Below are 12,908 nucleotides of genomic sequence, written 5' to 3'. Positions count from 1 at the left end.
TCTGCCCGATCCTGGCCCCGCATCCCGGCCCTGCCCCACAGAGCAGAGCTGCAGCGACTGCCCCAGGGCAGCTCCGCGCTCCCCCGCGGGGCGGGAAGCCCAGGCCAGGGCTGTGGCCACAGCACCCTGTCCGTGCGCAGCGGGACGCGCTCGGGGACCTCCTCGCGGGAGCAAGTTTCCATAGCTGTTCCCTGCCCCGCACGCTGGGCTGGGCTCACGAGGGGCTGCTGGCGAGGCAGCACCGCGCCCTCGGCACAGGGAGAGCGCGGCACTGCCGAGGGGTCCCCATCTCCGGCCCGCGCTCCGCAGCCCCCCGGGACACGCAGCGCTCTGCGACGCAGGCGCGCTCGGCGCGGACGCCGCATTTGGGCCGCGCTCGCCGGGCCCAGCTCTTACCTCTATGCCTGTTGGTGGTCTTGTCGAACATGAGCATGGCGTCCTCCACCTGCAGAGAGCAGAGCAGAGGAGAGGCGTGTTAGCACACGGCTGCAGGGATGGGACGCGGCCCCGACGCCGGGAGCGGCGGCCTCGGCCCAGGGGCGACCGATCCCGCAATCCCTCCCCTGGCTCCGGGGCAGCTCCTGCCTTGGGAAACCCGCTGCGCTCAGCACAGCTCCTGGGGTAAAGCGGGGACCTGAGTGTAAGTTTTGCCACACTAAAACGCCAAACATCCAAGCAGCTTTTCCGGCTCTCCTGCTTCCCCAGCTAGACCCCTCTGAGCCTTCGTGCCCGGGGTGGAGGGATGAGGAAGGGCCAGGGAGGGGCCGTGACACAGGCCGAGCCCCTGCCTGCTGCAAGGGAGTCGCTGTCTGGCTGGGAAGCAGGAGGTTTGAGGAGCCCAAGCTGCGCAAAAGCTGCGTGCCGAGGGAGGGAGGCAGAGGCTCTCAAAGGGCCCTTTGAAAGCCAGAGGAAGAGGGCAGAGGGAGGAGGCACAAAGTTTAATTCGCATCAGGCTTGGAATTTCCACCTCAGGAGACAGAGATGACTGATGAAACGTATTCAAGTGCAACCAAATTGCTTTCAACTTTCATTACTATTTGCATGATTTATTCCACCTCCATTTAATCTGTGCAACCACACCTAAAATTTTGCACTTATTTTAGCAGGATGTTGTGCTGTAGTTTTCTCTTTTTTTTTTGCCAGCCTTCTCAGGTGTTCAGCCGCAGAGCCGAGGCTGCCCCCAGGCAGGTCCAGGGCTCCGTTGCTGACAAAGTCACCGGCTTTGGGTGCCCGCACTCAGTTAGGGTCTGTGCAACCCCAGCTCAGCACTGGGCTGCAGCGGGCAGGGGCAAGCGCCAGGGAAAGCTTTTATTCCATAGGGGAATCCACTGGCTGTTCAGAGTGCTTGGGGGGTTTCGATTGCTTAGATTTTTTTCAGTAATTTCTAGGAGATTTTCATTTTCTTATTTTCTGCATTCTGGAACAAGTGCCACGCGGAAAGGCGGGAACACGTTTGGGAGCGGTGCCAGCAGCGGCTTAGTGCGATCCTGGAATGGCAGCAGCGTGTGAGAGCCGCACGCTGGCTGCAAGTGCTGGTCGGGAGCAGGCTGGCCGCGGGCCCGTGGCGGGGCCTGGCGGGCCGGCACGCGCGGGGGCACGAGCACCACCGCGGCCTGCCCTGCCGCTGCACCCAGGCGTGCTCGGGGTAGAGCTAAGAAAAAGAAAAAAGAAAGCGACGCACAGTGCAGCAAAACCCTACGCTAGACCTGGACTTATTTAAAAATTAAAAAAAAAAAAAAAAAAAAAAAGCCTATCTGCTTAACTTGTTCCTAACTTTCTTCAAAGTGATTTGCAAAATGTTTTAGCAATGGCCTGAGATGGAGAATAATTTGGTTCCCTAATTCTGTTTAGTCCTTAATACCATCTCAAATGAGACCTAAAGATGCTGAGGCAACGAAAAGCACAAACTAAGTTAAGCCGAGCGTCATTTGTCCTGCTGTCTTGCCTGGCTGCGAGGAAGCAAACTCGCAGGTCTAAGGGACAGCACAACGCCGCTCGGGGCCAGGGCCAGGCCCGCACGTTCTGCTCCGGAAACCTGGGACACGGGGAGCCCGCACGTTTGTGCGGCTGGGCTCCGACTGGGCCCAAACATTCCTTTAAAGAGAAAAAATAATCAGTGGGGTGTGCTTGCAGCCAGCTGGTGCCCTTTCAGCAGCACCTAATTGCTTATCTTTTCTGTCTCCTAAGGTCAGAACACTTTATCTCCGTCTCTGCCCTTTCGGAGCCCACCCCACCCTGCGGTATTTTTCGGGCAGCTATTGTAGCAGGAGAATAGGCGCTCTCCTCCCCAGCCCGCCACACAATGAGGCTTCTTGAAACCTCCTCAATAGATAAAGTGCAACGGCTAAAGAAAAATTCTATTAACGCCTGGCGAAATAAAACATCTGAGAGCCGGGGAGACAAGCGAGAGGGGAAAATCAATATGGAGAGGGCAGCTCGCTTAGAAAAACTTTTCACTAGTTGCAAAAAGGTGGTGAGGCTACAGGAGGGAGGGAAGGGGGGAAGAAACTTATTAATTCAGAAAGCCCATCAATGGTATGGAAATCTGGCAGAACAGCAAGAACTGAAACTAGAAGAATTTGAATATACAAAGGGCTGAATAGAATGAAAACCCCACATTGCCTCACACACAGCGCGCGGTTCTCACGGTGCTCTGGGAATCAAACACAAGCGGCTTGTTCAAGTTTTCACCAAGGAGAAATAAGGGACACAGTCAAGGTAACCGGCAGCAAACCCTATAGTAAGCAAGTCGAGCCCTGGAAGAGAGAGGCTCCAGTAGATTTAGTGGCTGAGCGCGCCCACGAGTTAACCCCTTCCCTCATCAAGGGGTTCATCGGCAGAGGCCGGCCGCGTTTCTCGCTCTTGCCTCCAGCCGCGCAGCCGGCGCCAGGACACCAGGAGCGCTACGAAATGAACAAAGTCTCAGCACTAAGGCAGAAATGAGGTTTTTAAGAGCTGCCTGGTAGCACCGGCTGCACATCCCGAACCCATCGCACTTGTCCCGCTGCAGCAGGGCCCGTGTGTGCCCCCGGGTCAGACCCGAACAGAGCCGGCGCCAGGCTCCTGCAGGAAGCCCAAGTGGCCTTGGGGCTTATTTAATTCTTTTTCCATCGAGGAGGGCTGCAGGAAAAGGCTGGCATATGTCATTGCCTTAATCATTACCCAGGAGGAGGAACAGGGCAGCACAGGAGGAAAGAAAGAAAAACTGGAGGAGCCAAAGGCTTTAATAACACGGACGGTTCCCAGGGTTATTTAATACATGCCCAGCCTGTCCACAAAAGGATCCGCCAAGATAAACGTACCGGATTTTTTTCAACTTTAATGGAGGCATGTATTTAAAGCAACAAAACTAGGATGACCTAAATAAAATGACTATTAATTGCACTTGGAAAGGCTTTCTGATCTAAGCCAGTGCCAGAATACGCAGCCTTCTCCATCCATTCCTCCCACCCTCCTCCGCAGGGTTTCTAACCCCTCTGCCTCTCGGCGGGGCGGTGGAAGACGGGGCTCCGCGCCAGCCTGTCACTCCACGAGCCCGGAGCTCTGCAGGGATAAGCAGTCACGGAACAGGCCTCCCTCGGATGGGCACTCCAGGAAAGCAGGGAAAGTCTGGCCAGAGAGCGGGGCATTTTTTACAACTTCGTGCCCAAACTTCCTATACAAACGGGACTTTGCATCCTGGGCGAAGTCAGTGAAAACAGGCAAGAAGTGCAAGAGGTTTCCCAGGAGCGCAGGGAAAGCCTGTAGCACCTCTTGGACTGATGGACCTCTCCAGCTGATGGAGAGAGCGCCACGGGTGCCCCGCATGGTGCTTCCCGCGTCCTCCCTGGGTCCTTCCCGCGCGCTCCGGGCCCGGCCGCACCGCTAACCGCGGCTCTGCGGCTGCCGAGCTCGCTGCCCCGCCAGCTCCGAGGAGCCAAGCGCCCGCTGCGCGCAGGGCCCCTGCCCCTCACCGCGGATGCCCGTCCTGCGCCGCGTATCCCGACCTAATTCCTTACGTTATTTATGCGCACTGCATAACTTGCAAAATATTTTGCTTTCTGAGGCAGAAAAACCTCTTAGTCGCTAGTAACGGGTCAGGTGCTGGTATTTCATCACTCCTGCAAGTAAATCCTCGTGCTCGCCTGGACTGCAGCCGCTCCTGTTGAACTAAGACTAGGGCAGCACATGTGCTGGGCTGCAGGAACCCGCTGCTCCCCCATCCCGGGCCTTGGGGTTTTGTTCCCGTGGGATTAAGCCCAGGAACAAGGGCTTCGACCAGGTCCCCCTTTCCGTGGGGAAAGCCCCATCCCCAGGAGCGCCCTGCGAGCGGCGGCCCCGCGCGGGGCTCCCGGCCGGCCGGGGCTCTGCTCTCCGCGGCGAGCAGGGAGGCCCCTCTCCCCGGCATTGCTAACCTGCAGCATCGCCAGGGCCGGGGCACCTGCCTGCCCGTTCCCTGCAAACACCCCATGCCGCGGGCAGAGACCACCACGAGCCACGTGCCGGGACGGCCGTCGAGAGCCTCCCGCAAGCACCGCATCTCTCCTGACCACTACACGAGCTGTGCAATTAACCCCGACAATTCAAACTAGCACAGAGCCCTGTTGTTATGAAGTACCTTAAGTTGCCCCCCATGCACAAGAAGCCAAGGGCTCTTCCCTGCAGCACGATCCTAACGTAGGACACACGGGGAGACGGCTCTGACCAAGGGACATCCAGGGCAGAGGAACAGGATGGAGCTTAAGGACCTTCCTGCTGCCCTTTTGCCAATTCCTGCTGAATAAGGGTGCAGATAAGACAAGTATTACATTACCACGCTCCCTGGTGCATGAAGGGCTTTTTTACTGCCCGGAGTTTAAGAAAAAAATGAACGCATGAAGCATTGCCACCATCAGCACCAGGGAAAGGCTCAGCTGCAAAGGAAACGGCGCAGTTTATTAGCGAGGAAAAACTCATCTAAGTTTCCCTGCACTGTAATGAAAAAAAGTTTCATTTTATTTCCTGCTAGATCCCTTTGTCTTTTATTGTTCTTCTCAAACACCGACCTGCATACTAAATGTTCATTTCCAAGGGCTGTTTCTTCTAATCTCCCCCTCTTGTCCTGCCGCCCTCAAATCAAACACAGCTTTGAGCTCCACGGCTTTGATTTTTAGGGTTTTACTTCAGGGAAAAGGAGCCCCCAGCACCAGACCCTGACCGTACGTGAGGGGTCCTGGCAGCTGGGATATGTGTCCCACCTGGCATGAAGCAGGGAGAACAGGAGCGGCCGCAGCTGCGAGCGCTGCTCTTTGCGGGTCAGACCCGTCCTCGGGCTCTTCCGAACCCTGTCCCTGCGGGCAGCAGCCTTGCCGATGTGCACGGAGGGGCGTCCGAGCCGGAGGAGAGGGCAGCACGGGGGTCGCCGCTGCTGCACGGCCCCGCACGTGGGCTCGGACAGCCCCACATGGCCTGGCACACCCATCCTGCACATGCCTGCACATCCATCCTGCACACCCATCCTGCACATGCCTGCACATCCATCCTGCACACCTATCCTGCACGTGCCTGCACATCCATCCTGCACACCTATCCTGCACACCCGTCCCGCACACCCCGCCGCGGGCTGCCAGAGTGGCCCGGGCGCGATGGTCCCGCTCGGAGCCGCGCTCCATGCTGCGCCTTGCAGCCGCTCCTGGCCTGTCCAAACAACTAAGCCGTTTAATGGGTTATTGGCAGAGATGCGGAATGAACCTGTATAGTAATGAGATTACAGTGACACCGCCTAGTTTAAACGAGTGGCCCTCAGCCGGCGCCGTGCCGAGGCAGGCGGCGGGAAGGAGCGCGGCGCTCCGGGCTAATTGCAAAGACGTGTGTGCAACGGGGCGCTGCTCCGGAGTGGCTCCCGCCTCCCCGGCCGGATGCGCATGGAATCTGGAGCGGGAGGCGCCCGGAGCGCGGCCGCGGCCCGTCCTCAACCTGGCCCCGACGGCTCCTCTTCACGATGCCAAAACAACACAGGATGCAATAATTAAGCTGCGATCTCAGTGGATCGTTCCCAATGATAATTCCACCTTTGTAATTCAGCTTCAAATAACCCCCCTTTGTTCTGTCTTATTACACAGATCCTGGTATCATTCAAGTATATTAAATGTAGCCTATTACTGTCACACAAAAACGCTCCCTGAGCCATAGCAAAAGGCTCCCCAGACAAAACTTTATGTCATGTTAATCCAAGCTTTAATAACTACGAGGATATATAACTGTATCCTAATTGTGCTTTGTGTTTCTGCATACAGAACCCAGAGAACAGGAGAAGCGACGGGGCGGCCGCGGCTGCCCGAAGCAGCAGCCCCTGTGCCCGCAAGCCAAGCGCCCCGGGGCCCCGGCCCACGTCCCTTCGCTCCGGGCGGCTCCGAGGCGGCGGTTCTGGAGCTGCGGGACAGGCGGGGCAGCAGAGCGGAGCAGAGCAGAGCAGAGCAGCGCTCACCAGGCGCTGACGCACGGGCTGCCCCGGCTCCTGCTCCCCGACAACTCCCCGAAGGCCAAAGCGGAGCCTTCACCCGGCGTGACCGAATCGCCCGCCCTGAGCGCGGGCTTCCTCGCAGGAAGGCTGCCCACGCCGGCACATGCAGCCGGAGGCGGGAGCCCCACTGCGGAGCGGAGCAGCTGGGGCGGGACGCGAGCGCCGGAGCCGCGAGGGGCCGGGGCCAGCGCCTGCCCGGAGCACCGGGCAGCCGGGGCTCCAGCGGGAGCGACCGAGCGGGAGCCGCTCCTTTGGCGCCTGCAAAACCACCCGCCGCGACCGCGACGAGGAGCCGCAAACCACGGCGCGGAGCCCTGTATGTCCCGAGGAGCGCAGCACCGAGCCCAGACTGGAGCCTGGCGAGCTCCAGGAGACGAGGCTAAACTGCCCTTCTGCGCCAACTAAAGGCTCACCAGAACAGAGTCTGAGCGCACACCACAGGCCATGAAAAATAAATAGAAAGGGAAACTATTCTGCTCCCCCCCTAATAAAAATAAAAACCCATCTTGCTAAAGGTTCTTGGGACGGGTTGTTTCCTAGTTCGTTAATATTCCTGAACGTCGCCCCAATAAAGGAGAGCTGCTTCTCCTGGTGCTTCGGGGAATGCACCTCCTGCGAGGATCCTCCAGCCCCGCTCCACATGGAAGCACCAGCAGCACTTGTTCCCAGAGGAAACACCTCCCGCGGGAGCAGGCTGCGCACGGAAGACTCGGAGAGCGGAGAGCGCCGGAAAACAGAGAGCGCCGGCCCCGAACGCAGCAGTGGCCCTCGCAAGCTTGCAGCCCGGGTGCTGCCCCTTGTCAGCTTGCAACACGAGCGCTGCCTCTGCATTGCTTTGCATTGCTCGCAGCCCGAGCGCGGCCCCTTTGCAGCCTTGCTGCGCGAGCGCTGCCCCTCGCAAGCTCGCGGCCGCTCCTAGCAGGCAGCCCCGGGAGCCGGGGAGCAAGCCCCAGAGCGCGAGGCGAGCGAAATGCACAACGCAAACAGGGAGATTCCGCACTATAACATAAGATGATCAAGTTTTTGGATTTAATCCAAACTTAATAGCACAGAAGGAAGCGAATGTTGAACTTGTGGATTTTTAACCTCAAGTGCCTGTTTAATTTTAAAAACAGCTGCTGGCTACGTATTTAAGGGCTGCGCTCTCGCACCACGCGCGTGTTGCCTGCAGAAGTTCCACGCCTGGGAATGGAAACCAGACGGGAGCAGCTCCCGCAGCAACAGGGAAGGGTCTTCCCGGGCGCTCCCGGGGACACTGTGGGTGCCCCGGCCCCTCGGCCCACAGCCCTGGGAGAGCCGGGGCGCCCACAGCCCCCTGGCGCAGGCAGGATCCGGCGGGGCTCCCGTTCCCAGCGGGGCCGCCCCTCGGCACCTTCGCTGCTCGCCACGACGCATCATGGAAAAAATTGAGCGTTTGCTCGGTGCAATAGGGCACGACTCTGTTTACACAGAAATAACGGCCGACCGCGATGGATTCTAAGTCTCCATTACAGGGCAAGATTTCAGGGGTAAAGCAGTGTGAAAAATAATTGCTTTTCTTGTTTATTTTTTAAGAGCCTTTACACGTGGCAAATTGAGGAGGCTCCAGAGGCAGCGCAGCCGGCACACAGGGCACCCAGGGGTGCGCGAGGGACCCGCCGGTGACACTTGCGGGATGCGCGGGAGCGCCGGAGGCTCCGGGATGGGGGTCCCCGCTCAACCCAGCGCTCCCTGCGTGCAAAGGGTGGCAGCTGCCTCAGGAACCCACCGAGAGCCCCTCGGTCTTTCGGGATTCGCAGGCTCGGCCTCTCCAAAGGCTGGCGGCAGGGGGAAGAAGGGTGGGTGCTCTGAGCGGTGTCCTCATCATCTCAGCGCTCCTGCCCCAGCCGCCTGCAGCTCCAGGGCACGCCGGGAGCGGCAGCTCCGCAGGGAATTCAGCCCCGTCCCTCTCCGCTGCTCCGCTCCAGGGTACGGGAGCCGGGCCAGCCCCGCGTACAGCAAAGCCACGTTGCCCCGGCTGCACAGTGGCTGGGCGATGACCCCTGCGTAACTCAAAGGCCTGTGCTCAGGATGCAGGAAAAGGATCTAATATCCTATCTTCAGATATCTGCAAATGCAGATTATATATCTAATATAACTCATGATTTTTACAGCTACCCTGAGGCAATGTGCTAGCGTGCATCTTCCCAATACTTTATGTTTAAATAAAAGAAAATATTCTTATTGGATCCCTGGAAGAATTCCTGCACACGACTTAAGGAAATAAACATCTCATTCCAAAATCCACCCCTAGGCTCACCCTTTCCTCCCATACTTTGCATGTAATTTCTATTTAATTGCCTCTGAAAACAAAGCCATGTGGGTCAGAGCAGGGGGTGCTGCTTTGGCAAGCGGCTCCCGTGGCTCTAGGGGCCGGCGCACACAGCAGCCCCACGGTGTCCGAGCTGTCCCTGCACTCGCGCCACGGCCGAGCGCTCGCCCGCCTTCCGGCTCCGAACCAGCCTTTGCCAACAGCATCTGAAGCCCCGAGGGGAAAAAAGAGAGAAAAGGCTTATAACGTTAATGCTGACAGATCTACCTTCCATTTGAAGAGACCCTCTCTGCAGTCGGGCCCACGCGCCGCACTCCATAATCAACGCGCGCACAATATCCACTTGACGGCGCGAACATCCCGACTCGGCTCCTGCGAGCGGCTTATCGGAATTACAAAGGCTGAGCCGGCGAGGAGAGAAAGGATTAGTGCAGAGCCACAGTTCACTCTCCTTCTGTATAAACAAAATATGACCTTGATTGAATTAATAGTCAGAACTTGCCCTTCCCACCAACCCGGTGCCGGAGAGCGGGCCGGGCAGATACCCGCCCTGCGGCCCCGGCCAACGCGACGCGCTCCGGCTTCCCATCTCCAGGAGGCCTAAACAACTGCTCGGCAGGGCTCGTTTTTGATAACTCAACCCTTGGGGTTTTTTTACGTGCTTATTAAAATTGAGGACCCAAGTCCTGCAAGACTGCAGCGAGACCAGGAGTGCCGGAGACGCTCGGGAGCCAGGAACACGCGACGTGCACGGGGCTGGCTGGCCTCGTGCACAAATGCCCAGCACCTGCTCCCAACTTTGGCATCCATTTCAAAACAGTATTTTTATCAAAAACGGTGATGCTTTTGCCACTTCAGGCTGACTATGACTTTCATTTCTGCACTGCTGCTCAGTGCCCGTTGCAACCGGGCACGTCCAGCGCTCTGGAAGGGACAGCCCCCACACAGCGCCCGCTGCTGGCGCGGGGTCACAAAGCACAGCGCCTGCAATCCAGCTGCACGGCACGCTGCAGGACTGCGCAAAGCCCTGCAAGCCAACACCGCAGCTCAACACCTCATAACCTGCGGCACATGTACCCCAAACCCGCTGCGCCGAAGGCAGCGGCACCCCAACCACACTGCACAGCGGGGAGCCTGAAGCAGGAGAGAAATAGTGATGTGTTCAGGGTCTCAAAGAAAACCCACAGCTGCCTTGCCTAGTGCTTGTCTCCAGCTTCCCAGCACCTGCAAGCTCCCGCCACGCGTGCGAGTGAGGACAAGCAAGCAGACACCTTGCTTGCTCCAAGGCCAGAAAGAACGCAGAAGAACAGCCAACGAGGATGGCATTTCGAGTCCTAGAGAACACCTAGGAATGCTCTGATTTAGCATCATCAAGATGCTAAATCTTGATGCTCTTGTAGCACTTGTAGCTCTTACACGGCTGGATTTAACCTTCAAAACACAACTAAGTATTATGAAACACGGCAAATCTAGTAGCGCCTAGAGCAGAAACTGCATCCCGGATCACCAGGACCCATCAGCAGAGCGGCGCGGGAGCGGACCCTCGCGCTGCGGCGCACGCAGGGCGCCCCGGGCAGCCCGGCAGCACCGCCCGGGCTCTCTAGTTCGGGCTCTGCGGGTTCTTTCTGCTGCAGAAGCAGCGGCCAGTGCGGGGCTGGCCGTGCAGGGGACCGCGCTCCGGGAGGGCCCTGCCTGCCCGGCAGGCCCCGCTGTTGGATTCGGAACAAATACCCAGAGGACAAACAGAACCGCCCTCCCTGCTGCACACAGAGTCAAAGGAAAGACCCCACGGACACATCTCTTTTTTGGGAAACACAGATAAAAATCCACAGCCTTGTCCTGGCGCCCCACATAATTAAGACCTAATTAGATTAGGTTTCAGCCGGCAGCAGATATGTTTGCAGCCATCGCGTGCCACAAGCAGGGAGCTGCAGTGAAAGCGGCGGGGAAGGCGACAGCTCAGGAGAACCAGCCTCAAACACTCCCTAAGCCAGGGCGGGAGCCGAGCCGGGATGGGGAAAACGAGCCGCAGCCGCGAGGCCCGTGCGCGCAGGGCTGCGCCCGCGCAGGCCACGGGCAGGAAGGCTCTGCTCGCCCACGGCAGCGCCGGGGGGCCGACACCAGATGGAGACAAGTGCACACGGAGCCGCCGCTCCGCATCCGGCACCCCCGTCCTGGAGAGGTCAAACAGCACCGGGCAGCGGGGAGGAGACGTGGGCGAAGGCGGCCGCGAGCACAGCCGCTGCCTGCCCGGCACGTCGCTCCTGCTCCCGCTCCCTTCCCTGCGACGCTGCGTCCGCGCCGCGAAGCTGCCCAGCTCCCCGATGGAGGGGCCACACGAGGCACCGCGAGCCCCGGGGAGCCCCAGGCACAGGCTGCGCCCCGCGAGCTGCCGCCCCAGCAAAGGAGCCAGGGCATGTGGGTGCGTGCAACACGATAGCATTCGCCCAGTGCTTGCATGTGAACATGTGCATTCACACATATATACGTATATACACACACACACGCGCGCACATACATCCATGAGGCACAAGGGCAGGCAGGCTGTGCCACGCACGGGGCAGCGAGCGCTGGCGCGCGGCCAGCACTATAAATAGCGGCTCTATTTTCGGCCGCCCGTGGTCCGGCGCAGTGCAGCTGCCCCCTGTGCCGGCCGCGCAGCGCCCTGCGCGCCCCTGCCGCGCTGCTGCAAGGGCAGCTCGTCACCCCCTACCCCGGGCTGAGCGGCCACGCTGCCTCTCGTGGCTTCCCGGCTCGTGCGCATCCTGCCGCCCTGCGGGATCTGGCTCCTCGCACTGTGCCCGGCCACAGGGACGCAGACAGGATCCAGTGGCTCCTGGGCTGGGAAGAGGCGTCTGCAGCAGCTCGCCCAGAGGTGTGGGGGGGACAAGGGGACCCCAGCTTTGTGTCCCTGGAGGAAGGGACCCCGCAGCACAGCAGGCACCCCAGCCACGACGTCTCCGCGCTGCACAGAGCTCAACACTGCCTGCTCCACACGGACCCTGCGGTTATGGGTCTGGGCAAGGCAAGACAGGAAAAAACAAGAGAAAGTCTCCCCAGCAAGGCCGAGCTGCCGGTTGGGTTTTCAAGCCAAGTTGCTCCTTGCTGAATTGCTCTGACCTTCCCTCTCTCCCCTCCCAGTCACGAGCAATAGGAATTAAATTGATTCAGTCTATCAGCGCTCTGCATCTAAGCGATTAAGCCAGCCACCAGCAAAATATGCCGCACGGAGCCCGTGCGGCGCGGGCGCCCCTGCCCTCGGCCCGCTGCAGCCCAGCGCCCGCCCGCGCAGCGCCCGCCCCGCCGCGGCCCCTCGCACGCACACGCGGCGCCAGCCCCGATTTATCCGGCCTGACGGGCGGCCAGCATTCCTGGGAAACAGATGCCACACTCTCCCGGGCAAATTCCAGCCTCTAGCAACCAGCTGACCAGCTATTTTAAGCCGTTCAGCTGGGATTTTGCTTTGGGATGTCCGGGCCGAGGGAGCATTCCTCCTCCGCGCTGCACCAGCAGGGCTCCCACGCGGGCACCAGGCGATGCCCAGGGTGCCTTGGACACGAGTGCGAGTGGCTTCGAACGGGCTGCGCGGGGCAGCGCCGGGGGCAGGACCTGCCGGAGCCTGGAGCGCAGCGCAGTCACCCTGCAAACCCGCCCTGCTATAAATAAAGGGCGCTGCTGCACGTTATTCTCTGGAGTAAACCACAAGTGCTAATATTAATTGAAGTTCTTTTTGTTTCTTTCACTTTATTCCTATTCAAGATCAGAGCTAGAGAATTGCTTTTTCAGAATGGCACGGATAAATTATTTAGATAATTTGAAGCACTCTATGCTTCGACTCACGGTGCCTGTAACAAACTGAGGGCTTGCCCTGGGCAAACCCCTGCACGGGCCATGCTGCAGGCTGCGGGGCCTGGCCTCCCGCTGCCGCGTGCCAAGGCTGCTCCGGCACCCGGGCAGCGGCACCCGTGTCACGCAGTGAGTGGCAGCAGTGAGCAGAGCACACGAGGTCGGTGGCGAGGCCGTCGGCGAGGCTGGCGCGGAGCCCTTCACACACGAGCAGCACGCTTGGCTTCCCCACGGCTTGCGCTGCCCTCGAGACCGTCACGAGCGACCAGGCCAGGCAGCACCAAGCTGCCC

The 12,908-nt window shown here is 59.5% G+C and overlaps 1 protein-coding gene across 2 annotated transcripts in view; it reads right to left on the bottom strand.

The window, feature by feature from the left end:
• The window catches only part of MSI2 (musashi RNA binding protein 2), a 107,502-nt gene that overhangs the window by 38,137 nt on the left and 56,457 nt on the right, over window positions 1–12,908 (bottom strand). For both annotated transcript variants that reach the window (XM_026047971.1, XM_026047970.1), the window contains exon 6: window positions 397–445. In XM_026047971.1, coding sequence (XP_025903756.1) covers window positions 397–445 — 49 coding nt within the window. The remainder of the gene's footprint in view (window positions 1–396; window positions 446–12,908) is intronic.

The sequence above is a fragment of the Nothoprocta perdicaria genome, unplaced genomic scaffold (genome assembly GCF_003342845.1).
Source record: "Nothoprocta perdicaria isolate Ctin4 unplaced genomic scaffold, notPer1 scaffold_50, whole genome shotgun sequence".
NCBI lineage: Eukaryota > Metazoa > Chordata > Aves > Tinamiformes > Tinamidae > Nothoprocta > Nothoprocta perdicaria.
This window is presented reverse-complemented; position numbering and strand designations above follow the sequence as displayed.